This window comes from Nipponia nippon, unplaced genomic scaffold, assembly GCF_047370975.1.
Source record: "Nipponia nippon isolate SJK-2023a ecotype South Korea unplaced genomic scaffold, ASM4737097v1 scaffold_7, whole genome shotgun sequence".
Classification (NCBI taxonomy): domain Eukaryota; kingdom Metazoa; phylum Chordata; class Aves; order Pelecaniformes; family Threskiornithidae; genus Nipponia; species Nipponia nippon.
The window spans coordinates 27332166-27360010 of NW_028262391.1; the positions used below are offsets into that span (position 1 = coordinate 27332166).

A 27845-nucleotide genomic window follows, 5' to 3' on the forward strand; every position below is an offset into this window, starting at 1 on the left:
AAAGGAAAAAAGAGCAACAGTTTTGAAAGACCAAATTACAATTTAAAAAGAAAAAAGTTCTAAAGGAAGGAAAAGTAGACTATTAGTCATTGCTACACAGTGGAATAGATCTCTCGGACACAAAAATACAAGCTGTGGCCTCCCATGGCCACAGGGGGCACTTCACCCTCAGCTGGCGTTCTCACCTCTTCAGAGCTTCCAACATTTTTATTATCATTATTACTTTTAGTGACATTTTTCAGGTTTTCACCTCAGATCAAAAGTGAAATTCTTTTGGAAAATTTGAAGGATAAAGGAAGACAGGCAGGATCAAATTACCAGACAGTTATGGGATCCTGAAAAGATGCTTTCTATTTTTGAATGTTTTTCATACCATGACCCAGACGCTTTTTCTAAAAAGAAATTTCAATTTGCAACACATTTAACCCTTGGGAGTGAAGCAATGTGAGGGGTTAGAATCTATTAAACTCTTAATGCATGTTTCTGAAAGATTTTTTTTTTTAGTAGATACACCCAAAAGTTGTATTTAGATATATATTCACTCTAGCAGTGTCAGTTAGAGCTTATGCACTGACTTCCCTTTGCAAACCTGGGAGAACTCCCCACTGCTCTTGGTCCTTCCCTTTAGAAAACAGTAAACAGCATCTCTGCTTTTCCAGAATTCAAGATAACAAAGAGGCTCAGTACACTTAATGTCCTCCCTCCCCTTTTCTGAGAAAGAAGCTTTTTAGCATCCCACCCACTTACTAGAACCCTTGACAATATTCTTGCCCTGGTGGCAAGCCACCAAAACGTCAGTCATTAGCCAGAGCTTCAGATAGTCTCTGCCACTTTATCCCTTCTACCAGGTTTTGGCTGCCCCCTCACCTGTCTCCCAAACCCTGTAGCCCCAGTGTTACATGGCTAATAACCCGCTTTCATACCATACTGACCATCCACCCCATGACAATCTCCCCCTGTACAGCCCCAGCTGTCAGGCTCTCCTCCTCTCTAAGTGCAAAACAGGCTCCAGCTCTCACCCTAATTTTTCCTATGCGTTGTCTGGTCCTTCTGACCTCCCAGTGCGAGACTGGACCTGGACTGTACCGACAGTGAGTTCTCAAATCCCTCCACCGACATTTCTAGCTGTTTTTCTCTCCCATTTTGCCTCTTAATGACTTAAGGACCAAGCTCTCCAGTGTGCCAGATCGAGATCTAGTTCACATAAGCTGAGGGAGTTTTTCTGAATGTATAGTCATGTGCTGACTGGAAGCTATCCTGATGTATCATTTAGCAAATACAATATAAAAATGATAAGAAGGAAACCATTTTACACATACAGACCAACACACGAATTTTATGTTGTTGCATAAATTACGTTATCACGTACAGAAAAAAAAAAACACAGTTATTTATGCAACAGGGAGAAAGCGAACGCGAGGAATAGCTGAGCGTTTTCTGACTGTTAACTCCTCAATTGCAATGTGGTGCAGATGACGTTTTTTTGCTGGGGGTTACTAACATGTAGGGAAGAGCTGCACCCAACCTGTCCGCAAGCACTCAAACCGATCCGAGGGTGTAACCGTACTCTGGAGCTCAAGAGGATTTATCCCTGAGGCGGAAAAACAATTACCTGAACGAAGACAGATATAGATCACTGAGTACTGAGATACTTACTGCCTAAACGAGACAATATATCCTTATGGAAGTAGCGATGCTAAGGAAGGGGAGACGGGGGAAATGACCCAGCGGGTGCAAAGCCCTGCCGGAGGAGGAGAGGAAGATAGCGGTCAATCCTGTGGGGTAATCAGGGGTGCAGTTCCCGGCGGGAGGGATTAGGCTGAGTTTCCCAGTTACGCTCCTCCATCTCAGGGTTTCATGCCTGGAGAAGAAACGCACCATATGCACCAGATCTGGAAGCAGTTCAGGAGAGCCCCCCTCTCCCACCCCCTTTTTTCCCTCAAAGCCGGCACCAGCCGCACATAGGCAGAGAGGTGCAGGGGATGGGGGGCAGCGTTATGGCCCGGGTCTGCGGGAGGAGACGTCAGTGCCAGGGCAGGACCCCTCCCGCTGTGGGGTGGCTGTGCATGGAGGAGAGGGGCTGGGGCCCGGGCTGATGCACGGGGTGGGATGGGGTGTGTGGGTGCTTGCTGTGGGAGGGTGCCTTGCTGGGGAGGGAGGGAGGGGATGGAGAAGGGGCTTCCCTGCATCTGAGGAAGGAGCCTCTCTGCAGGAGAGCAGGGGGGATGGAGGTAGGGGTGCCTGTGAAGGTGGGGGGCCCCTGGGGCAGGGATTGCTGCCTTTTGGGGGGGCCCTTAGGGAGGAGGGAGTCAGCCTCCCGGCGGAGGAGGGACCTGTGCTGGAGCGCTGGAGGGGAGCTGGGGGGCTGCGGAGGTCTCTGCGGGCAGGGGTGCCGGGCACGGGGTGGGGGGCTGCAGGGGGTCGGGGACTCTGAGAGGGGAGTGTGGGAGGTGGGAACCTGAGGGGTCTGTGGGGGCTCGGAAAGGATTTTGGAGGCTCTGAGAGGGTCTGCGGGGGGCTCCGAGGGGCTGCGGGGGGACTCAGGGGTCGGGTGGGAGCTCTGAGGGCTGAGTTTGGAGGCTCCGAAGGGGCTGCGGGGGGCTCTGAGGGAGCGGGGTTGGGGAACTCTATAACGAGCTCCGAGGCGTCTCGGGAGGGATTTGGGGAGGGCTGAGGGGGCTCCGCGGGGAGCCGGCAGAGCTCTGTGGGGCCTCGGAGGAGATGTGGGAACACGGAGAGGGGCTGCGGGGCTCTGAGGGGCTTCTGGGAGCCCGAGGGGAGGCTCTGAGCGGGTTTTGAGGGGTCTCTGTGGGGAGAATCTGTGGGGATGCCTGAGGGGGGGTCTGAGAGGAGGCTCTGAGGGGGCTCTGCGGGGGTTTCGGGGGGAGAGCCCGAGGGGGTTCTGAGGAGGTTTGGGAGGGCTCTGAGGGGATCTGGGGGGAGAGCCCCCGGGGACGCCTGACGGGGGTCCGAGGGGAGCTTCTGAGGGGGTCTGGGGGCTCGGAGCGTCTCGGGGGGCTGCGGGGGCGCCCCGGGGGCGGCCGCAGCTCCCCTCTCCCTCCCGCGCAGGCTGCTGCCTTCCTACCCCCGTTACCGTGGCAACCGCCCGGGCTCCCCCAGCCCCGCGCCGCTGCCGCCGCTGCCGCCGCCGGAGCTGCTCGGCAGCCGCCTGCCGCCGCCGGCCATGGAGCTGCTGGCCGCGGCGCTCAGCGCCGCCTGCGCCCTCGACCAGGACGGCTCGGCGGGACAGCCCGGCAGGTGAGCGGGGGCGGGTGGGTACTGGGGCGGGGGGTGCCACGGGCCGCGCCCGGGGGCGGAGGGGGGCGCCCCGCCGCCGCGGCTGAGGGTGCCTCCGCCTCCCACAGGGAGCCCCCCGCGGCCGCTGAGGAGAGCCCCGCCGCCGCCACCGCCACCGCCGAGGCGCCGCCGCCCGCCCACCCCATGACGGCCGACTCCTGGAGGAACCTCATCGAGCACATCGGTAAGGACCCGTCCCCCGCCTCGGTGCCCCCGGCGGGATCGGGCCGGGGCGTCCGGGGGCCGCGCTCTCCCACAACTTCGCCGCTTTCCCCGTTGCCCGCACTCGCGGCAGCACAGCAGCCCCTACAGGTGCCGCCGCGGCGGGCCGGGCCCCTCGCCCGAGCCGAGCCGCCGTCTCCCGTCCCCCCAAGCCCCCCCAAACCAGCAGCGTTTGGCGAACGAAACCCAGGTCTAAGCCCAAGCGGTACACGGCGGGCGGGAGCCTCAGGCAGGGTGTTGCGGGAACCCCGCTCTCTGTCCTTGCTGGCAAGACCTCTCGCTGTTGGTGTAAAGCGTAATAACCATGGCTTTAGCGGTGGCTTTTTGCTGTCTTTAGGGGCATCAGGTTTGCACGCTGCCTGGCAGGAGATTTAATGCTATCGCTGAGCAGCTTTACCTCCGTTCATAAATAACGATTAATTCTTGTGATTACGAAGCAGTTAATCGTTAAGGCTACAGCCAACTCTGATTTCGCATGCTCAGAAAGGCGTATGACTAAAGTACTGGGTCAACTATCCTGTTAGATGTTAGCTGTATGCACCGGGGTCAGCGTGTATTTGTCACAGTGTAGCATTTGCAAGGAGGACTAAGTTATTTTATCATTTGTGGTCTCTTTGTAAAGGCAGAGTTGAGGTTATCTGGGTGGCTGTGGAGGAGAGGACTGTTTTGCTCTTGTGGTACTTCTGAAATTTTTTCTGTGGGATGTGGAGAGGACCTTCACAGCTTGTTTCTTGGTTTCCCACATCTGAATTGTGACATTCCTCAGAGAGATTTGGGCAACTGCAAAGTTAACCCCCATCCAGAGGCAGGTTTTATGGTGGAAATAGAGAAGCTTTATTTTTAAAGAGTTCTGTTCAATTTCAGGAAATTAAACTGCCAGATACTTGAATCTAGAGGGCAGGAATGTAGCACTTTGCATGGGAAAATTGGAAAGATAACTCTCATGAGCAGCAAGGTGAACCTCCTTGGCAGGAACGAGGAGGCTTCTCACGCTGTCGTTGGGAGAGGAGAGTGGCTGCAGTTTGGTGTCAGGTCGTGGCAGGCAGGGATGATTCGTGGAACGCCTGATGCCACAGGGACAGCGCTGGGGAATGAGGCTGGTGTCAAACCAGCAGCCTGCCAGCGTCTGTCAGACAAAACAGCCGAGTTTGGGGCCTTCTGGAGGAAAGTAGTGAACAATTTGCATGGATGTTGCCAGATCCGTTAACTTGCTTTTGGCTGTGTAGGTACTAATCTCCCAAGGCAGATGTGTCAATACGTTGTCAGTTTACTGGGACTGTGCCGCTAAGAGGCGTGATAAAAATACTAAAACCAGCAGGACTTCAAAGCAACCCAGTTGCTATATTCATATATATTTTTATGTGCTCTATATCACAGGGAAGCCGCGCGATAGTTCTGCACGCGTCGGTGTAACTGGAAGTAGGTCTGTTGCACCTTGATGGAGGAGACAGGGTTCTGACAACCAGAGATGCTACGCTAATCCCCAACAGAGAGGTCATTTCAAATGGCTGGAGCACACTCGCTCCCTTCCCTCTCTTTTGCCTTTGTGGCATTAATGGACTTTTTGCCTGAAACTGGAGCAGAGAATTTCAGAGAAAACGTCTCTGGACCTCCTGGGATTTTACATAGCTTTCAATGTAATAACGTATACTTTAGGAGCACTGTGAATTCTCTAAGGCGAGCATTTTCCACAATTAGTAACTAGTTTTTCAATTCCCCTCCCAGTTTTTGAGAGAGCTGGGAAGAGAGACTGTGACAGCAAAATTAAATGGAATAAACAGAAAGGGAAAAGTCTATTATGTACTATACAAACTATGTAAACACCCCTTAGGAAGATCAGCCTTAACCACTTAAGTCAACAGGCAACACCAAACCCATGCTCTGACCATGGTTAACCTTTAGCCAGGTCACAGTAGGGACAGTTGGGACATTAAGCAATGAACAGAGCTCCTACAGGTCTCTGACATTTTGTACTTGTTCACTTACTAAATGTAAGCATTTACTAAATCATTGTATCTTCTGAGTCACATTCAACTACTGATCTCAGCTTCTTTCTACACATTCAGTCAGTTCCCAGATGTATTGCTCTCCTTTCAACATATCAAACCCCTGTTCCCTGACCTTGCATCTGTTACGCCACCCGTCCTGTGCCATGGCCATCTCCTGCTTCATCTAGAGTAGGCTTTTACATGGCTTCTCTCCCTCTCTTTCTCATCTAAGCCTTTGCTCTACGCATTGTAACCTCTTTACTGACATATGGATGGACCTTTTACACCAAGATAGCGAGGATATCTTTTATTCTTGCTAAGCACAACCCTCTTTGTTTCTTCCTACCCTTCTTCTGCCTAAATATCTACCTGTCTTTTGGCTTTCTTCTGGTATCACCTTTCTGCTTCCTCCCCATGTTGCTGTCTGTGGTAGAGCTTCAGCCAGTCTCTCCTCATCTCCCTCCTTATAATGAGTTACCTTGCTGTCATTTGCAAACGAGTTCTGGTGGTAGATGCCTTTAGTCAATCAGATCTCCCCATGTCCATATTTGCCTTTGCCTGCCACCGAAGGCTCCATAGGTCTTATCTGTTCGGTTGGTCAGACAGGGAACCTGGAAACAAAATCAAGTTTCATTGTCTGGATTTTGTTTCTTTAAAAGCAAGGGGAAAATTTGTCTTGAGGATCTTTTTTAAAGGGCTGCTCTCCAGATCTGCACAAGGGACACTAGACCCCCCTTACACAAAATATCCTTAATTGCCTCTGACTTGCAGGGCGGACCCACCAGCACAACATGGCTGTACAATCAAAAGCTGCAAGTATAATTATCTCTAATATGAGTAAAATAGCTAGATTATGCTTCAAGTTTCCCAGCGTGTTTTCCCTTGAGTCAAGCACTGCCCATACTGCTGCAGGGTGTTACTTCCCAGCCTGTCCTGCTCTCTGGTGCACAGTTTGGTGGGGCAGAAAGTACCCAGTGCCCTGCCGCACCAGAGCCTTCAAGCACAGGCTGAGCTTACAGATCGGTACCCCTGAGAGCAGGGGCTCTCTGCTCCATTGCTGAAGGAGCCTTTCCACCCCACTACATCTGCGGCACCCTCACTGATGCTGAATAACAGGCCGAAATGCTGAGGAAAGCCATATAAGCCTAGTTGACGCAGAGAGAAATTATGTAAGTAGCAGCAGCAGCATGCAAAACTTCAGGGGAAGTCTCTCTTCAGTTATCGTGTAGGAAGCTAACAGAAGACTGTATGGTTTCCTAGGCACAGCTACCCTTAATGCTATTTTAATCCAGTGTTGAACGTCTTTCCAGGGAGAACAGATAACAGGATACACTCGCAGACCGCGGTAACGCTGTCCTTGTGCCTGCGCTTTTTCCAGCATATTTCTGATACAGTTTTAACAGTGGCTGGTACAGAGCCTCGTGAAAACTGTCCCAGAGATTTAATAGGAAGTAACATCTACGTTTCTGCCCTCCCTAGACAAACTCCTGACCCAGTTGTCTCTCACCTTATTACACATGGAATCTGCTTCTGAGATCCAATATTGTGAATGCATGTGACCAGATAGATTTTAACCCCTAATGATTCAGACAAAATAAATTATGTAGTTGGGTTTTTTTTTAACATCAAGGACTTTTCTCTTTATTCATTCATGTTACACTTTGCAATTCAAGTATAAACCAAGGGAGATAATGTAAATTGCACTCCTTCAATTTGAGTAAGTGAGGAGAGTGACTCAGAGCAGGCTCATGCTCTCTTGTCATTTCCTACCTTCTAAATTACATTTTATATTCAAGCAATTAATATTCTAGGTCCTACAGATGGCTCAGAAAGAGAAATGGGACAGTTAGAAAGCCCTAGGAGAGGTAAAGGATCTTCTAAAGATGGACAAGGAATTTCAGGATTCCTACATCTTTTGTGCTGTCAGTTGAAATCAGGGGTGGGGGCAAATTCTATGCAATTTTGTCTGCTCCTGAAGTTAGTAATTGAAACTCAGTAGACACCTCATATGATTGATGTGCCGCAAGATGGTGTGAATTCAAAGCTTTTTCCTTAGTGCTGTGGCATTCAGGTACCTTTTCAATGTTAATTTCATATCTTCATTCATCATAGAAACTGAGAAGGAAAACAGAAGGAAATTAAGCAACATGTCCAAGGCTAACCACCAATACCAAAACAAACTAGTAACTGTAGCTTGTTTTCCCAGTGTTTCACCTGTCCAGTGCCTTAACAGCAGCTCAGTGTTTCCTCCTTAAGGATTTTCATGGCCATCAAATTGCTCCTTTAAAGTAGTCTCAATATATGCAGTATTACTTTTCCAGACATACACTTACACATACCTACCAATCTATATAACTTGTAACATAATAATATTGCAGAGGAAATCAAGGTTTAAGAGAAACATTTAAAAGCCTGGCAAATAACAAACCACTTCTTTTATGTCTTCCGATTGATTATGGATTCATCTGACTGTGTTACTAAATGTTTTGTGGGAGCAGATTGTTGACAGCACTTTAGATTTAGAAATGCCCTTCCATTTATAGTTTCCACTTCTGGCTGAAATAGGAATGCCGTAATTGGCTTTTTCGCTCAGCACAGAAGGGATCTCTCTCACCTCTGCTGAGGTGTACTGATGCAAAACAAATACCCTTTCCCACAATACATTTTTACTCTTTTGTTCATCTGTAACCTCTCAGACCTGTTAATGTTGCTTCCTAGGGCTCTTGTATCAGGAATATCGAGATAAATCTACACGCCAGGAGATTGAAACCAGACGACTGCAGGATTCGCAGACAGACCCTGAGGAGAGTTCACCCAGCGAGGAAACCCCATCTGAAGCAGAACCTACAAGTACAACCGAAAGCAAAGCTCCACCACAAATCAGTTTGCTGAGGAACTCCAACTCCAGGTTCAACTTATGGCAGGATCTTCCTGAGATCCGGAGCAGCGGGGTCCTCAGCATCCTCCAGCCAGATGAGATCAAGCTGCAGGAGGTAATGGGGGAAGGTGGAGTGTTTCTTAACTGGGTTGCTGCTTAAAAGAGTGAGAGTGAATTAAGTCAAATGATCAAGATTTAAAAATTAAAAGCTTCATAGCAGTCACAGACAAGCCTTGCCCTGCTGAGTACTTTTCTGTGTTGCACTGGTTAGCACCACTCACTCTTTTTTTGAAACTACAGATGTTGTTCTATATGCTATTGCTGCTGGACATTTCTGTAGCAAAAAAGAACTTATTTTCCCTTTTCTGATTCAGTGTTAGGAGCAGTTTACGACGGAAGGGAGGGATAATGAAGAGCCTCTTGCAATAGAGCTTTTGGTGCCCAGTGCACATTAATCCTCTTCTGAAGTTACCAGCAGGATACATACTTTACACCAGAAATCTTAGAAGAATTCAGCCGTTAATTGTAATCTGTTTTAAATATGATGGCATTAATGGAAAGGGAAAAGATGGAGATTGATATGCTTCCTTATTTTTAAATGTTGTTACTTGGAGTCTTATGCAAAACAGTAACAAATAATGACAGGTATATTTGCATTTTAGCCATACAGTGCAGTGACATCACTGTTTAAGAGTCATATGCTGTTAATTTATAGGGCTGCATCAAACAGTGAAAGGAGCAGGTGGTGGTAGCTGCTGCAATTAATGAAAACATCAGTCACACAACAATTTACAACTGGTTGCTATTTTGGATAGCGTGGGGAGCGTGAGTGCTCTTTGTCAATGCGTAGCACTGCATTTGTAGCCAGCAGTGGAGACAAACAAGCCTTGCTTAGGGTGTGGCGTGCATTCTAATACGAGCAATGGGTCTTCAAAGGCTTGATCCTGGGAGTCCTGCACCAGGATTGCTTCTGGTGAGACTGTTGTGGCAGTGTATCTGTTCAGCCTGGCTCATGAGATTGTACCCAAAGTGCTGAAGAACATCTCAGGGTGTGAGCCGTTTCTCCTAAGTTTACCTGGATTTGCACAATCAACGTTTATGAATCCCTTGTGTATACAGTGCCGCCCTGCTCCTGGCCAAGGCTGTAACTTCACTGTTACCCTGGAGAGGCTCATCTTGTGAACTGCAGGGCTGTGATGGGAGGTCTGCGTTACTTACACCCTTTGTGGAAGGGACCGGTGTTTATACAGGGTAGCTTGCGCTGGCAAGCATAGGCTGTTAGAGTGTCAGGGTTATGGCTGAAGGTCCCTAAAATGATCTGTTGCTTTTCCATGTTCTTCTTCTGCACTGGTTATTGCCATATCAGATTTGTTCTGTTTACCTGGCAAAACACGGTACTTCTAACTGCCAGCATTGCAAACACAATCTGGCATCTGAAAAATTACAAGCTTTTCTTTTTCTTTCTGCTTCAAAATGAAGAGTCTTTTACAGAGAAACATTCGCTTAAAAGTTTGCATTATAGATTTCAAAACCTGCCATTTCTGTTGAGTTACGTTCATTACCTGTAGGTGTTTTAAGGGAAAAATCGCTGTGCTGCTGCACCCCAACATGTGTGCTGAATTTCCTTCTCTCTGCTTAAATAACAAGAGAAATAAAGCAGATGGAGATGGGACAGTGCTGCCTTAAAGAAGTGCTGTGCTTTCCCCTGATGTTAGTTTATCAGAGCTGATATTTTCTTCCTGTTTGTTCTGGGATTAGCACAGTAAGAGATTATAAAATTGCTTAAAGCCAGAAAGCTGTGAAATTGGCTGAACATTGAATAGATAAAGTGGAGAATTTGCTTTGTGAGGAGAGTCAAGGACAGAAAATAAGGGGGGCTGAAGAAATCACTAAGGCAATTAAAGAGATGATGTTGAATTCAGCCTTGCTTTAAGCAAGCACTGCTTGCTCCTGCAGTGCTGGAACTGTACTCACGCTGGATATGAATTGGGAGTGTGAGCTGTACATGAGGGCTTCATTAAGTGAATGTAAAGTGTTCAGCTTCATGAAGGAAAATTGGAGGAATATACCTGAGGTACAGGGCAGCAGAAATTCTGGAGTAAATGTCTTAAGGACAAAATTGTACCTTTCTGACCCATTTTATCTTCAAAGCTGTGGTAAACACAGGGACTAGAAGAGCTTGCAGCTCTTCAGCCAGGAAAGGTAGAACAAGAGTATTATTTAGACCACAGGGAGGAATACCAATACACAAACGGAAAGAAAGTTGAAGCAAACACTCCTGTTCATAGCTGAGGAAGGGAACGCCACTATAGCTGTGATGGAGCAGGGCATAAACAGTCAGAGGAAAAAGTTGCTCATCTGCAGTAATCTGCAAAATGAAAGAGACGAGCAGGAAGAGGAATCTGGTCTTCGTTATTGGCAATGATGGAAAATGTGTAAGCAGGTTATTAATACAAGATAAAAAACAGGCCATGTGTTTTTCAAGTATCAAAACAAGAAACTTGTCTGGAAGAGCAATGGATGCTTGAAAAGTATCATGGAAGGCAATTTGTCATTGTCCCCATTGGAACAAATGAGCCAGAAAATGGACTTTCAGGAAGGAAAAAAAAAAAAAAGCCAAAAAAACCCAAAAACCACATCTACCCCCCAGCAATTTCAGCAAAAAAAATGTTGCAGCATGGCCCATTAGCCCTGGGAATTCAAACAGAATTCAGACAGTGATGGCCTCTGCCACACCAGCCTTTTTCATCTGAAGCAAACGTGGGAGTAGCAAGATGTAAAACAACAACTGGAAGCGTCACAAAAAATGTGGGTGCAAATGCAGAAAAAGGAAGACCAAAAGAAAAAGCAAAAGACATGTTACAGACCACAGAGGTCAGGGAAATACGAAAATTATGTGCTACTGGAATATTATCAGAAATGACTAGGTCATTGATAGGGTAGTTTTAATTATCCAGACATCTGTTGAGCATGAAACACAGCAAAACATGAATCACCAAGGGCTTTCTTTTAACTATCTAGAAAATGTAATGATGCAAGACGAACAAGCCAAAAGAAGTGCTGTTTGGGTTCTGACATGGAGTCAACGTGGAGGAAATGACAGGCAACATGTATGTAGCAGAAGGAACAAGTGACTAGAGAGAAAACAGACTCCCTGTATTACATGTGATTTAGGTTAAAACAAATTCTGTCGCTGAGGTACTAGGCTCTGAAGAGGTAGTGATCCAGAGATTAGAAGAAACAACATTTAATCAGTGAAACTTCTTTCAGCATAAACCTTAAATTAGATTTTCGTATGGCCTTTTTGTGGAGTGGCTCCGGTTTATTCCTCTTTCCCAGTTCAGTTCTCTGCCTTTCAGTTTGTCCTTGTTTTATTTACTGTATAGTTTCTTCATTTTGTCCTTTTCTGCTTGCTAAGTGTATTGATTTTCCTACACCATGTTCATCTTCTGTGTTTTAGGAGATTCCAAGCTGAGTGGAACTCACCCAAAACAATTTACTAGTAAAAATAGTTTAGCAAAGTATTCTCAGTCTTTGAACTGAACCATTTTTGCTGAGATGTGTGAGCTTTGATAAAGTTTTTGCTGGGGATTATTTGGATTCAGGTCACTTTGGTGTTAGAAAAAGTCGCAGAGAGAGACTAATCTGCACCATGTGTCATGGTGTAAATTTAAATCAGAGAGCTGCTGCTCTGAAAATATTCTTTGCTCAAGCAAAAGATGATGGACTTGAACCTGGTTGTGCACACTGGTGGCATGGCCTCTGTGTGGAAGAGCGTGTTCGACAGGTAGGCAGTCTTTCTCTCTTGATCCATTTTCACAAAAATGTCCAGACAAAAAATTTTTAATCTCCTTTCCTTGTTGGAGCAAACCTTAGATTTCAAACCTCCAGAGAGCTCTCGTGCTGGACTTACTGCACTTCTAGCAGGTGGAGGTCAGACTGGCCCTGTGAAGGCAACCAGGTCTGAGAGCTGGTCACAGCCAATGCCATGGCATCGGATCAGAACAACATCCCTCCTAGACTAGACCAGAATTCTCCTTCTTACCTCGTGGTTTACATGAAGAGCAGGGCCATTGGGAACAGATATTTCCAATCCATGCAATAAAACACTGTATTGTCTCAATAGGAACTTAGCTTGTACTTACTCTTGTCTTTGGTGACTCTTAATTTTTTTCCTTTTTTATCTTCTACATTTCCTTCTTCCTTAGGCTTCAGTTCTCTCTTCCTTTCTCAGTTTCTCTGCCAAAACATATGTAATGAAAATGATTAGTATAGCTTTTACATGACTATGAGATTTCATGGTTAACGACCCAGAGGACTGATGGAACAGTGTTGGTCATGTTTCCAAGAGATAGTTTCAGACTATTTGTAGACTCAGGAAGATAATATTACATTAATTGACATTTAGTTCAAAATTTTTTCTAGCTATTTTTGCAGTTCTGAGACCAGAAGCTCATACTCTTTTTTTATAGTGACTGCTTAGAGCTAGCAAAGTTCAGTTATTCCACAGAAAACACATCATCGCATCACATGGTTGGATGTTTGGTGCCAGTTTAGGAGGTTTGCAGCTCATACTTACCATTCAAAAGGCAAATGGCAGTCTGGGCTGCTTGGAGTAGGTACTTCGGGTTTGCAGAGGACCAGGTGGATCTCCAAAGTAAATTAAGAAACTTGTGCCTTGCACATGCTGTGAACACTTCCAGAAGCTTGTCCTGATCAGTGGAGATGTTCTTTACTTTCCTAGCATCTCCTTTAGATCAGAACCCTGTGCATTGATATTTTCACTATGGATTTCATTATTTCTTTAGTATGGCTTGCACTCCGCACATGTCCATGCGGGTCTAGCACCCCCCACTATGGTGAAGAGCAAACACACACAAATTAATTTCTCCAAACATAGGCAGAGGGGCTTCTGCAGATGAGGAAGCAACCTTCTAGATGAAGCAAGTTGCCTGAGGGTTAAAGGCTGTGGTAGAGTGGCATGTCTTGATTTTGGCTCTCGTGGCCATTCTGCAATCAAACCTGGAAGAAAAAAGTCCTGGCTTGGAGTGCCTGGAAAGCTGCAGTGCAAAATGACTGGTGGTATCAATCCCCAGGATATCTGGAAGGGACAGGCTGTCCCAGCATGTCCTGTCTTATTCTTTGTTGTATCTTTACCTATTTCCACTTCTCCTCTCATTTATCAAATAAAATCTACAGTTAAAGCTGTAAGAGGTGCATTTAGGACCTAGCCAGTCATGCAGAGAGAGAGAGAGGTTCTGTCGCAGGTTCACCAGGTGCCCTGGTGAAGCTGTTGGGAGAAGCCGAGCTGATACTCCTCCACTTTTCTCAATGGGACTCTGGCCCTGAAAAAAATAAAACATTGTCTTATTCCTTAAACACCAGCTGTTCCACATACACTGACCAAGTACGTTCATTTCTACCCACACCCTTTGCTCTGTCTCCCTTCTGGGGGCTGTGGAGGCATAGCCTCCTTCTCTGGTGCACGAAAGGACCACCTGTTTGACTTAACTGCCCACTGGGAATATTTCCTAGGCTACCAACCCTGCAAGGAGCTGAAACGTCACTACAACTGATATTTTAGCAGCTCTGGATTGAGTAACAGTCCCGCCTTGCTGTGCCCATCCTTCCAGATCTTGGACTGCAGCACAGTATCAAGAATATAACCCGGGTCTCTGTACCTCAGTTCCAGGAAAAGGTCAAAAACTGATCAGCAGAGAATTTTAAATAATTTCTTAAAAAAACAAAAAACCAAAAAACCCCAACCACCCCAAAAAAGAACAACCAAGCCACAAGACAGACCCCCGGCTAATGTGGAAGATATTTTTCCATATGCACAGCACAAAAAATACTGCATGTACCTGCTGCTCCATTGGATCTCCTCGACTCCAGCTGGGCCCCTGCAGCCTCTGAGAGCCGGCAGAGCTCAGGGACTTGCACCCGCACTGCCTGGCCGGCTCCCACCCTCACCAGGGTGCAGCAGAGGAGGTGTGGGCAGTAGGGGAGCTTGGGCTCAAGGGTCGAAGCAGCTTTCGGCTCAAGGAAGTGAGACTTTCACTGAGCTACCAAAACGTTCCTCTTTCAGTAGCGGCAGCATGGGCCAGCCCCAGGACAAGGAGCCCAAGACGCAGCTTCATCAAGAGATGTCTGAAGGATCTAATGATATTTCACCACATTGAAGCCGTTGTGAGGATCTTCAGTTAATCTTACTGCAACTAACAGATTCAGTAGTTGTGTAAATAATCACCTTTTTTATCTACCTCTGAACAAAGACAACAAAGGCTTCCTTGTAGAGTAAGGGTGTGGTAATAGTGGGCTGTCCCTGCAGCACTTGCTGTAGGCAGAAGGCTTTATATCCTCGTCTCATTAAATTGTTTTTTATCTCTGAACCAAACCACCAATTTGTCCTTCTGCTTCCCCAGACCACATCCCTGGCCTGAGGAAGCCAGGCTTTGCTCCAGAGTTTTCTCTTCTAACAGAAGCAAGAACTGAAATTTGGAGATTATTTATGACTTGTGGTAATAGTTAGGGACTACTGTGTCCTGTCCCAGTCCTTGGTGAGTTGGGTCAGAAAAGTGTATGGCCAGGGTTGACCAGGGAGCCGCACTTGAACAGTAGCAGCTGTATTTCCTTTGGGTCAGGAAAGACCCAGGGGCTTGGAGCACCACAGCTGTGTATTTGTATTAGCTCTGCCCCAAGGAGCAGGTCACACACTGGGACTGTGCTGGCTGCTGTACATCCCAGGCCCTACGCCATGGCTTTTCTAAAACAAGAGTACAGATGGTGCAAGGAGACCCTCCTGGGTAGCACAATAAGCCACAATGAGCAGAGCAACAAGCCAGCGCTGTTCTGATCAGCAGGGGGTCGGAGAGTGTATGAGGGCTGCTGAGGGCAACTCCCCAAAAGGGAGATGAAAGTACAGGACTATGACAAGTAGGCATAGAGGGGGCTGGTGCCTGGAGCAGCCTCAGGTCAAGACTGAGTGACACTAGGAAGGAAGGAGGGAGCCCATGAAGTGCTCTTATGTGTGCATGTGCACAAAATCAGACTGCTTATATATAATGAGAGAAAGAGATAATTCTGCTGGAAAGATTCAGTGGAAGGAAATGTGGTCAAACAACTTAGGAGAGAGACAGAAGGAGCCAGGACTGATGGTTGAGGGAGAAAATCTTCCTCATTCAGGTCTTCCCTGTGCACTCTCCTGTGTAACACAAGGCAAATGCCATTGCATGCTTACCTCTCCCCATACTCTGGACCTGGAACTTGGGTGCAAGGTCCATGACTGTGTGCAGCACAGATGTTCTCATTAACATTATGTGTGCCTCTCTATAGAGTTAGAAGGTACCTACTGATTTTCTTCTTTGGGATTCTCTCCCAGGCCATGTTTGAGCTGGTTACTTCTGAAGCCTCGTATTACAAGAGTCTGAATCTGCTGGTGTCTCACTTCATGGAGAACGAACGTCTGAAAAAGATCTTACACCAGTCCGAGGCACACATCCTCTTCTCCAATGTCCTGGATGTCATGGCTGTTAGTGAGCGGTAAGACAACTGCTGCTGGATTTTTGTCCAGCCGAATGGCATCGCTTTAGCTAACCTCATTTGTAGAGGGATGGAGGAGCTGACTAGGGGCAGTCTGTCACCCACTGTCTTTTCAAAGACCCTGTGGACACATTCATTGCTTTGAACCCCAAGGGCTGCTTCTGGGAACTACCTGGGACAGACAGGTCACAATTAATATGAGCACTGGGTTTCTCATCTAGCTTCCTGTTGGACCTCGAGCAGCGGGTGGAGGAGAATATTGTGATCTCGGATGTGTGCGATATTGTCTACCAGCATACAGTTAATCACTTCTCAGTGTACATCACCTACGTCTCCAACCAGACCTACCAGGAGAGAGCTTACAAGCAGCTTCTGTGAGTTCCAGTGCTTGATGCTAAATTATTTTGCAAAATTGTATAGGTGACGGATTTAGCTGTAATTTTGATATTTATGAGGAAGGGCTAGATAGCACAGAAACGGGATTTCCCACTTCGCTGATATTTCACTGCACCTATAAAAAGAAAACACAATTAAAAGGCTTTATAGCAAGGCTGGGGTGATATAGGATGCGAGTAACATAGCAAGTAAATTCAGAGCCAGCAGTTCCCAACTGTGGGAAATATTTATGGTGTACACGGGGATACACACTTGTGAAATGTATGTATCTTTAAACTGCACATAGAGGCAAGAGATTGAAAGGCAAAGAATATAATACAGAGCTCTCATGACAGGAACAGCCACTGCTTTTCCCAAGCTTCTCAGCAAGGCATTTGACCTTCCCAAAGTACAGATTTTTTTTTTTTTTTCCAGAACAACAAAATTTTCTTAAAAGGGAAAAAAAAAAAAGGCCATTTTCTTCACATTCTGGTATACATGCACAGATGTTACCTAGGCCTGAGGATATAATCCAAGATATTTTTTCAGTATTTTTCAAGTTTAGCAGATCTTTTGGTCTGGTAGGAATACTCTTATGCCAGCTCAAAACAAAGAGTGCCCTACAAGCTTGTCTGTGAGCAGGAGAATTAATTTCTCTTCAGTTACAATGTCCTGGATTCTTTCAGGACAGCCAATTGCACACGCTGCACTGTATTTCCTACCCATAGCAGCAGCTGGTTCAGGGGAATGTAACAAACCCTAATCCTTTCCTTTCTCTGCTCTCCAGCTTTTAAGGCAAAAAACCCCCCCACTTTAAGGGGCCTCTGTTGAGTTTGGCCAACTGTTCTTTCCAAAAGCAGGGTACCGCAGGGTTTCCTTCAGTCAGAGGTGAGCAGTATAGCTGCAGCATATAAACAGTTTGCCTAGAGCCATTAGCTAAACACTCAGAAGCAAAGCAGCAATAGGCTGGATTACTTGAGCTTGAAAAAGACCTGTTGGGAGATAGAGGTATTCCTAGATATGAATTTCGAAGGCAGCATTTTTTTCCATCTGCAGGAGAACCTAAAGGAAATCAAAAAGAATAGACTCCCTTCCACAGGCTCCTAGTTAGCACAAGAATTTTGCAGCACTTGGCTGAACTCAAAGCCTGAGGTGTGTCACAGATCCCCCCATTTGGCTATTCCTCAGACACATGCAGGTCCATTGTGCTGTGGCTCTGGTGAGCCACACCGTCACACAAGTACCTGCTGCAGCAGGGAGAAACACTTAAAATGGCTTCTCTTGGATCTTTGCGAGTCACACATGGTAAAGACAGGTTTTGCATAGTTAGCAATGTCTTCTGATCCATGCAGTTTCTGCTAGCCAGGGCTCCAGCAATGTAAGTTTTCCTCAGGGCCCCACAGTTGCCAAGAGGCATTGTCTTTGACTGTGGCAGCTGGGGTTTGTGAGGCTGCTCTGTGCAGCCGTGTCTGTGGCCCAGCAATGCCCTCATCTGCTGCAAACACCATCAGGGAAGGCCCGTGCATGGCCTGTGCTCTTCTCAGGCCAGATAACGATTTCCATCATCCAGCTAAGCAGGCAGGAGTAGCCAAGCTTCAGCTGTTTTGTGGCTTGTCTTGTTCTTACGACTGTGTGAATTTCACCTTGTCACAGAGATCCAACTGTGTAAAAATATATAATTATGCCTCTGACTCATCTACTTGGACACACACCCCATTCACACACACCTACGCACATAGCGTATGCTGCTGAGCTAGATGTGCTAACACATGTGAACAGTACCATGGCTTGTACATTAAAAGTCTATTTTTTCCCTCCCCCAACACTATAACTAGTTCTAGATTTAAACTAAAATACACCTAGAAGCATTCAGTCTCCTCCTCCCCTCTTTTCTCTTATTGGGAGAGGCCAGGCAGATGCTGTCTCTGGGACGAAGCTGCTTTTGGGTCACCAGCCACATACCAGAGTCACAGGCAGGGTAGCACTCAAAGCCCTTACCATCTCTCTCTCTCCTCTCAGCCAGGACAAGCCAGCTTTCCGGGAAGTGATCTCACAGCTGGAGCTGGATCCCAAGTGCAAAGGCCTGTCCTTTTCTTCCTTCCTGATTCTGCCATTTCAAAGGATCACTCGGCTCAAGCTGCTGGTGCAGGTACAGTTTTGCTCTTCTGTCTCTCCCGAAGGTCTTCCGGATCACTCCTGGAATTTTCCTTTCTAACAGTTGTGAATGAGGCTTAGATACAGCCACGATCAACCCTAGAGCTGGATGAAGCCTTTCCACAGAATCAGACGTTCTCAGCAACTATAGAAAAAAAGATTTCAGTCACTCAGAAACCATCCCCAAATTAGTTTTGAATTTGCCAGATAGCTTTTACTGAGCAAAAGAGTTGAGGAGGAACTTCGTCGAGCTTCTAGAAGGAGTAGCAACAGTCATCAGCCTAGCTGCCTGATGGTTTGGATGCTGACACACAGATGCACAGTGCAGAACAGCTGCAGAACATGGAAATGCTCCATGTATAATACTCTACATCATGGTGGCTTGGACCAGACTCTGTCAGCCATCTTCCCCCCAAGCTTTGCCAGCTTGTCTAAACACTGTGCTGGAGGACATGCTTCTATCTAGGGATGAGGAAACAGCTCAGTCCCAAATGGTCTTATCCCACTGGGATTACCAATAGCACTGTTTGTTAGAGCCAGTTCTAGCTATTTTTATTTATTCATTTATTTTTATGAAATAGGAGTCTGCCTGCTATATTTCTTTTAGAGAGGAGGTCAGATGGGAACAGGTTTTAATGCAAAAGAGGAACTAAGAGGTGAGAGTCACTGTACTCTGTCACCTATCCTGTAATTAGGCTGATGGCTAGAAATAACTCTGAGGCTAGCAAAGACTTTTCTGTGCTGTCAGATTGGGATCAGAGTTAACACAGTCTTTCCTCCGCTGCAGAATATTTTGAAGAAAGTGGAAGAGAAGTCTGACAGGGAAACCACTGCCCTGGATGCACATAAAGAGCTGGAAACAGTAAGTTTGAATGAGCTAACTGAAGGCCATTAAGATGAAACTATCATGCTCATTTCCGCCCCCCCCCCCCCCCCGAAAAGACCTACAAACTGTATTCACTCCTGGAGCTGTCCCTTTGAATCCTGTCACTGTGTTTCAAGAGTAATTTTTTTTTCTTAAGTCTTCCTCGCTCTCAAAGATGGGCTAATCTAGCAGCACTTAGATGTCAGTGATGAAGAATCCCTTGCTAACAACAAATGTGTATGTTTTCACTGTAGGAAAGGGCAGAGAGAATGTTTTCCCTTGGGATCTTCACGAATACAAATTGTTTTTGCAGATACCTGAAGGTGATGGATCCCACTGAGAGATGTAATTAGCTGCAACAGGCAGTAGAGTACAGCTGTGTCAGGTTTCCTCCAATACAGCACACTTCTTCCTCTGACCTAGAATAACAGTTTCTTAATGAAGTACTCAAGCCTGCTTTTAGCCCTCTTCCCTGAAGCTGGTAGGTAGGTGTGATGTTTAGTTGTGCTAGTTACTGCTGTGTACAGAACATCAGGAAGGCATTGGGATGTTTTCCATCTGTGTTGTTCCTGACACAGTCAGACAGGGCGATCCCACTGCCAGGCTACATATCTGAATGATCTGGACGTAGCTGGCAGCTACATGGGCTGGGACAGAGTGTTTGAACCCTTCTCCATCAGAAGCTTGGAACATCTCTTGAATCCTGCAGTTCAATATAAGTATTTGAAGTTGAAAACTGTGCTAGAACTTCAGCCTGAGGATACGGTTGCAGCTTCTGACTGAAATACTAGAACAAAATGGGCTCTTGGATTTGCCCTGAACTAGTCTAGGAAGTGTATGCTTTGGAGAATGCTAGGGATAAAGACAGAGACCTTAGCAATGAAGAATATTCTGCATTAGTATTTGCAGAATCCCTCATGATGTATCTGGTAGCCAATTTTTTTTCCATTGGTCAAAAGCCTGAGGAAAGCTGTTCCTGTAGTATGCAGATGACTACAACTGCTGATGGAAAAAATGCTCTTTTTATATTCAGCTGTCAGTGACTCACATGATCAATTTCATAACTCCCTTTGTATGGTTGCTTATCTGAAAATGTTTAAGTTTAGATGCCTAATGTCCAGCTAGGTGCGGGCATCACAACAGAGACCGTCTGGTGCTTATTTTTGTTATAGGTATCCTATTTGATAGGTAGGAGCTGATCACGGTTTCAGTTGCTGATATTCTGGATTTTGAGTAGCAGAAACAGAGCACAAAGCGGAGCTTGTTCTCCAACATCATTTTTCTACCTAGCCAGTTCTCAAGAGAGTTGCTCCTTATGAAACAGCCAGTGGCATCTAGGTTAAGGTCCCTGTAATAGGGTAGTGCCTGCACGTTGGTTGTGGTTTTTCAGTTAAAAGTTTGTACTCGGAACACAGCTGGGCTCTGTATGATGAATGTCTCTTTCCCCGGGACATTTCGTAGCCTTGGCATCTGGTGCTGCTTGGCAGAACCACAGCATTTGCATCTTTGAAATGAGGATCTTTGGCTTCGTTCTCTTCTTGAAGATGATACTGCGCATGTACCTCGTTTCAAGTGTTGGGGACAAGAAAGACGAGATACATGGTGTGTCAGGATCTGGCAAATGAGCTGTTCCCTTTGCTGTGCAACCAGGAGCGTTGCTTAATACTCTCTGGTTCAGTAACTGAATGCAGCCATCTAACATGTCCTCTGATAGCTTCCAGCTGTAACATTTTCTGTGTGTTTTGAGGTTTGTTGTTGTTGTTGGGGGGTCTTTTCTTTCTTTTTTTCTTTTTTCTTTTCTTCTCCGTGCAAATACAGTGCTGATAGAAGAGCTTGGCTTGGTGAATTCCTGTTACAGCAGGGCACTTACCCTGTCACAGACAGGCCTTTCTGTGCTGTCTGTCATCTCTTACCTGCTTAAGGCCAGTGGAAGCAAATCGTTTTACTCTCTTTTTTCCAGGTGGTGAAAGCATGTAATGAAGGTGTCAGGAAGATGAGTCGAACAGAGCAGATGATCAGCATCCAGAAGAAACTGGAATTCAAGATCAAGGTATAAGCATAGGCTGGTAACCCTTGGGAGACAGCGAACCAACAGCCTCCAGGTGTTGTGCGCACATGCATGGCAGTAGTAACCTAGTTGTACTCCTTTTATTGAGTGTTCAGTGGTGGCCTGGTCCATGCTGTCCCCTTCTGAAGCCTTGGAAGGGGATGCTGTTGCTGCATCCATGCACGTGACCTCTGTGCACGTGCGCTGCAGAAGCCGGGGGCAGCGCTGTGGCCAGCGTGTGGCCGCCTGTGCGCATTGCGTGGCTCCTGCTCCAGCACTCAGTTCTGGCTCTTCCCTCTCACCTCTCCTCAAAATGCAGGTCAGCTTTCAGCTATTATTTTACATTACAAATGAAATTAAAGGGAAACGAAAGCTACAAAGCAAAACACTTCAAAGCTGGAAAATACCAAAATGAAGACTGTCCCACCATTTTAATTCATCCCTGTGTTTATGCATTATGTACAGTCTCTAATTACCTGCTGATGATCTGTTTTGGCTCCACTCAGGGAATGAGTGAATCAATATTTAGGGGTGTCTGACCAGACGTCATTTAATATATGCCATGAAAGTCCAGTGCTGAATATAAAGTTGCCAGTTCTTTTCTTGAGTGCTATGGAGATGCTTCTCAGATCTGTCTGCTTCACAAGCTTTAAGGAGCATATTTAGCTTCCCAGCAACCTTTTTACGTACTTGGACAACCAAAGCGAAAAAATTTGAGACTGTTTGGAAAGCCACACTGGGCACCCAAGAATTTAATTTTCCAGAGCACTTTACCCGTGTCAAGGCTAGACCACAGTCCACAGGACAGCAGTAGATTGGGGTAGCCACAAGACTGCCTTTATCTCTTGTAAAGCTGAGGCTGTAATGACAGGCAGGAGCTGGTTCATCCCTGGCGCAGGCCTGCCTTGGGCAGACAGGCAGTGCTCCTCTGGTGAAAAGAGTGCAAGAATGTGAAAAGACAGACTGTGCCACCATGCATGTGTTGAACACAGGGAGAGAATGAAGGTTGAAAGAGTACCAGTTATGCAGGTATTTTCCAATATTTCAGTCATTTGACTGGAAGCATAGTGTTCTAATATAAGATGTGCTTTGTTCTGGGCTTCTTGTTTTTAACACAGCATGTGGTAAAACCCTAGCAGAAGTGCTGTTGTGGCTGCATGGACAGTATCTCCTCCTGGCTGGGACAGACCCAACCAGTGAGAACCCGTTTAACCTGTTTTTTTTGTAGCCAAAAGGCCAAATACACGTTTTTGAAAGTCAGTCTCCCTGGCCAGAAAGGCTCAGCCCAGATGATGAGACGTGGGATCTCCCAGAGACAGATCAGACTGTGCAAGGCGTACCCTGGTGTTTAAATCCAGCACTTGGCACTCCAGCATCGGCATCCTTGAGTGTTTGTTCATTCTCGGGCCCCTGCCATGTCCCTGTCTGAGCTCCATTATGCTCTGTTCCGGGCTGCGGTGTGGATGGCAGAGCACACTGCCCTCTCCGTCCAGCTCTGCTCCATACTCTGCAGTGCAAGTTGTGGTGATGGGAGCTCACTGCCTGCCCTTCTGCATCTCCTGTTGCTTTCAGCATCTTGACCGCATAAGCCCATGGGTTTTTGCTGGTCTCCTGATCTTTACCGTCTTTTCCTTACTTCTAGTCTGTGCCCATCATCTCTCACTCCCGCTGGCTGCTGAAGCAGGGGGAATTGCAGCAAATGAACGGTCCAAAGACATCACGAACACTTCGCACTAAGAAACTCTTCAGAGAAATCTACTTGTTCCTTTTCAATGATCTGCTGGTAATTTGCCGGCAAATTCCTGGGTGAGTGCAAAATTCGGGTAGTACATGGGGCACTTCATTAGTCCTATTTGCCCCTGGGTTTATCCAAGCTGTTATGCTGTGCCCCCATCCTGTCCCCCAGGCACAGGAAGGGCATCCTGGCCTGACCTGTACACCCCCTCCAGCAGTCACCTTGCCTTTGAGCGCAGTTGACTCTTCACGAGTGGCACAGCTCTCTCCAGCTGAAAATTTGTGGCAAACAGGACTTTAACAGATTCCCGGCCAGGTCTCCCAGCAGGGTAAGCGAGCATGTATCCACCAGTTTCTGCAGAGTGACAGTGAGCTACATGAACTGGTGGGCTGACCCAGGAGACCTGTCCTCCTGTCAAAAAGTGATTTTTGACTCATCACTGCCTGAAGAACAGCTCAGACTTAGTTAAACTTCTAAGAAAGCAGGCTAGAAAATTTGAGCAGCAGGGAGGGGTATAAATTTAGGCCTGAGGCTAGCGGTTATATTTGACATGGTGTAACCTGCCTCAGGAGGAGGAGAATGTCATCATGCTTAGGACTATGTCTTGTGCAACTAGACACTAGTGAAATACAGCAGCACAAACAGACGGGTCCCAGAGAACAGCACGTTCTTTGTAGCATTAACTAGACTCACCGGTAGAGAGCATCTTGCTAGTCCAGCGTTTCTAATAAACATGTCGCCGCAGTGTCTGTACGCCTGGAAATATTTTGCTTCTGTGGCAGCTTGTATCCAGAAAACACAGAGGCATTTTACAAATAGGAATGAATTAAGCCTCACCGTCCCCTTTGAAGGAGCACCGTCTGTGTTTTGTACATGGGGCGCTCAGACAGAACAAGCAACTTGTTCTAGGCCATGCGGGGTGCCTAAGGCAGAGCAAGGAGAGGGTCTCTTGCTTTGCGGTGGGTTTTCATAGCCACCTGCTCATCCCCTCCCACAGCAGGGCATCTTTTATCTTCCTGCCATGCAAAGGTTCCTGGTCAGTGTCCCCAGTACAGTTCTGGGTGGCTGAAGCCAAAGTCTCCTGGGATAACTGCAGTTTTTCGTAATCCTCTAACCTCTCCCAGGGACAAGTACCAAGTGTTTGACTCGGCTCCCCGGGGGCTTCTTCGGGTAGAGGAGTTGGAAGACCAGGGGCAGAGCTTGGCCAACGTCTTCATCTTGAGGCTGCTGGAGAATGCAGATGACCGGGAGGCCAGCTACATGCTGAAGGCATCGTCCCAGTGAGTACAACAGTCGACCTGCCAGCGCTGAGCACTGCTCTCTCCCTACACCCATGCAAGGGCAGCACCCTGCCTGCATGGGGGCCAGATCTCCGGGCTTACTGGGCTCAGGCAGGCAGAGGTGCCACCGCTGCAGCTGGGCTGGCCCTACAAACCTCTCTGCCCAGCATTGTTCTCCTGAGGCCGCCTTTGGTCTCTCCTACTGAAAGGCACTAGTGAACTAGGCAGGTTTCTCTCCTGTACGGCGTATTTGTAGCATCCCGGGTGGAAGATGGATGGGCACTTTGCACTCTGGGACAGAGAGGTCAGAAATCACCCCTGGCACAGAAGCCTAACTGATTTACAGCCCGTAGCATATTCAGAAAGTAAAAGCAAGTAGGATGTACACTGTGCACACTCCAGCGGCTCAGCTGGCTCACTCAAAGATCCAGGCTGTGGCTGACCAGCCTTGTGAAGCAGAGTGGCTCCTGCTTGTAGGCAAATGTGGAGAAGAGGCCTCTTCCTCAGCACCTTCCACAGGCGATGCCAATCTTGCGCAGCCCTTCTGCTGCTCGGGGCCTCCTTGTCTCCCTGGATACAGGTTTTTTTGGCTCACTGATTTTTCACTTCAGACTCCAACAAGCTAGCTCAGACTGGGCAAATAATTCAGCTGCACTAACACAGACCTGATTGTTTTTGAGCTCAGGGCATGGCTTCCTCATTGACCCGAGCCTTACCAGGCCCATGTTTTCGAGGCACAGCATCTGTGCTATTACAGGTGTACGTGTCCCACCAGTTAAACAGCTACCAGAGATGATGCGCACCCCCAGCTTGATGTTACTTTGCTGTCAGTATGCCAGCGTTCGACATCCACACCCCTTAACGGATGTCAGCCCCACCTGGGACGACATCCTGCTGCAAGCCGGGGGGCTGCACCCTGACCCCCCCCAACGCAGTGCAGCACTGGCATCAGGAAGACGAGCCCCCAGCACAGCGAGCAACTGCACCTTCTCTCTAGACATGTGACTGCAGCTCTGCTGTACTGAAAATAGAGATGTCAGTCACGTTATGCAGGGCAAACGCACATTTTGACGTCTGTGAGACTTAGCTGTTCAGAGAACTGTAAACCAGGCCAGGGTTTGCCTCAGCTCAGGGGAGGCAATTGCAGTTCTGTGCTTCTGCATCCTGTCCCGTCTTCTAGATGGCCACAGTGAATATGTGATCCAGCACACAGCTTGCCAACAGGTCTTGTGCACTGAAACATGCTGTAGCAACTGCTGAAGACTGCTGTCCCAGAGCTGCTGGGATGATCAGGGCAGTACCAGGCACAAACTGAAAACTGAAGAATTAGAAGCGATAAATGCGTGCCAAACAGAGACTGCTGCATCTTGTTCCACGGCTCTTGCAGCATTGCCCAGCTCTGAACCTGTACAGCAACAATGACTTGCTTGGTGGCAGCTTGCAGCTAATGCCCTGGGTGGGCTCTGCCAGGAGCTGGCAGTACATTTGGACACAGCTGGTCACAAGGGCAGGTCTGAAGCACAGGTGGACCACTCGCAGGCTGAGAGAAGCTGGGGGCTGTGGGCAGGATCCAAAGAGCCCCGCAAGGAGCTGTGTGCAAGGCCTGCCTGCAGATAGGGCCACAAGCACAGCAAGACCCTTGATTTGATCTCTGTGTGCCAACCCCTCAGCGCACAGAGTCCTCATCCTGCACATCTTCATGGCATGAGGGGCCGCACTCAACCTGCAGCTGCGGGTGTTTTCACTGGTCCTTGGCATCGCGCTTCAGCCCTGAAGCACAAGGTATTCCCAGCCCTGCAGATCACCCTGCCAGCACTCGTCCTTCACATCTCCCTTTTAGGCCTCTCTCCTCCCAGAAGACACTCCAGTGGCTTTAGATGTGTGTCAAGTTCAGGCTTTAAAACTACCATCTAAGAAGGCAGAAAGTTCTGGCTCCCTCAGGGCTGGGAGCACAGGTGGTCCTCCAGGCAGGAGCTGGAGCCTGTGAAGATGAACTGCCCTGTTTCCAAGCAGGGCTGAGGGAAGCCTTGAGGGAGCACCAGGCCTGGGGCTTCTCCAGCACCTGTGAAATCTTCACCCTCCCGCTGCAGGCCCAGGTTTTGCATAACAGCATGCTGGATCTGGCGACGTGTTCACACGGGTCTCTTGTCTCATCTGCTGCCAAGTGAGCGGTACCCTTGGTATGCCGCAGCATTCATCTGCAAGTGAATTAATCAGCTCTGCCCTTTAAATGTTCCTGCACAGCAGCTGCGGGAATAAATGGTTCCTCTAACTGCTTTTCTCCAGGAAAAACTGCTCCTATTGACCCAGCCCAGCCAGGAGGTGCCGTTGCTGGTTAGACCTCAGAGGATGCCAGGCCCCCCACCCTGCTGCTAGCTCCCTGAAGCCATGCTGCTCCCCAAAGGGGGAGTCCTGCTGCTTGTGGGGACAGCCAGCCTGGTGGCCCTGCAGCAAGCCAGGCCTGTGCGGCAGGGCCCAGGGCACTGTGGCACGTGTGACATCCCAGCTGGTGTGTGCGAGGGGGGGGCTCAGCATCACCAGTGAGTCCAGGATCCTGGGGGAACAGGCAGGAAAGGGCCATGAGAGGAGGAATTAGGAGCCCAGGACTGGCTGGGTGGGAGATCTGGGGTCCCTATGACTGTCTCATGCTCACAGCCTCGGTTTGTCTTCCCTATCCAGGAGCGAAATGAAGCGCTGGATGATTTCGCTGGCCCCGAACCGGAGAACCAAGTTCGTTTCATTTACATCCAGACTTGTTGGTAAGAGACACAGCATAGGAGCCAGGAGCTCTTTACCCTTTCCCCAGGGCACCTTATTCTGCCCTGATCTCAGTCCAACCCCAGGCCTGGGGCCTCTGCCGAAGCTGAACCCTCTCCCTGGGCTCCCCTTGTGTTTCCACCATCAATACCCACTTGTCTCTGGGCCTGGCCCTGACCTTCCTCCCCTCCAACCTGGGCTGGGCTGCACCAGTGCTCTCCCTCCCACCCAAGCTGCTCATTGGTGGCACCGCGGTGGTGGTGTGCACCCAGCTGGCTTCCCCACAGAGATGCTCCCCTCATCCCTGTGGCTGGGGCACCCCTTGGCCTCCGTGGGTTTTCTTATCAGATCAGAGGGACCATTCACAGAGCTCGTGGTGCTACGCCCACCCGAGCCGTGCTGTCCTGCAGCACGCTCCATCCCAGTCCCTCCCTCACTCTCGCCCTGTTCCCTGGCAGACTGCCCGCAGATCCAGTGTGTCCACCCATACGTGGCCCAGCAGCCAGATGAGCTGTCCTTAGAACTGGCTGACGTCCTCAACATCCTGGACAAGACGGACGATGGTACGGGGGACAGGATGGGGCTGGGCTGGGAGTCCCTGTGGAAGGGTGGGCTTCGCTTGGCAGACGGCTGCCAAGCAGACAGGAGAGGCCCTCCGACCAGGGAGAGACCCTGGCATCAGCATCACAGCCGAGGGAGCTCACAGCA

General features: G+C 48.1%; 2 protein-coding genes and 1 long non-coding RNA gene across 3 annotated transcripts in view; 1 reads left to right on the forward strand and 2 right to left on the reverse strand.

The window, feature by feature from the left end:
- NEU2 (neuraminidase 2) overlaps nt 1-15757 on the reverse strand; it is a 51451-nt gene extending 35694 nt beyond the window's left edge. The window contains exons 1-6 of the mRNA XM_087738595.1: nt 14247-15757; nt 12965-13730; nt 12531-12624; nt 7511-7622; nt 5877-6118; nt 1657-1861 (exon numbers count right to left, since the gene is read on the reverse strand). The gene's annotated coding sequence lies outside the window, so the exon portion shown is untranslated. The remainder of the gene's footprint in view (nt 1-1656; nt 1862-5876; nt 6119-7510; nt 7623-12530; nt 12625-12964; nt 13731-14246) is intronic.
- NGEF (neuronal guanine nucleotide exchange factor) overlaps nt 1-27845 on the forward strand; it is a 53068-nt gene that overhangs the window by 21878 nt on the left and 3345 nt on the right. Inside the window, exons 5-16 of the mRNA XM_087738592.1 lie at nt 3070-3258; nt 3366-3481; nt 8226-8500; nt 15764-15924; nt 16146-16298; nt 18319-18448; nt 19241-19315; nt 21279-21368; nt 23008-23171; nt 24225-24380; nt 27060-27139; nt 27596-27700. Of these exons, the coding sequence (XP_087594718.1) occupies nt 3070-3258; nt 3366-3481; nt 8226-8500; nt 15764-15924; nt 16146-16298; nt 18319-18448; nt 19241-19315; nt 21279-21368; nt 23008-23171; nt 24225-24380; nt 27060-27139; nt 27596-27700 (1694 nt within the window). The remainder of the gene's footprint in view (nt 1-3069; nt 3259-3365; nt 3482-8225; nt 8501-15763; nt 15925-16145; nt 16299-18318; nt 18449-19240; nt 19316-21278; nt 21369-23007; nt 23172-24224; nt 24381-27059; nt 27140-27595; nt 27701-27845) is intronic.
- On the reverse strand, nt 16300-18404 carry LOC148050870 (uncharacterized). The gene is made up of 3 exons (XR_015700301.1): nt 18298-18404; nt 17544-17960; nt 16300-16435 (listed from the first exon to the last, which is right to left on the reverse strand). It is a non-coding gene; the product is annotated as an uncharacterized LOC148050870 (long non-coding RNA).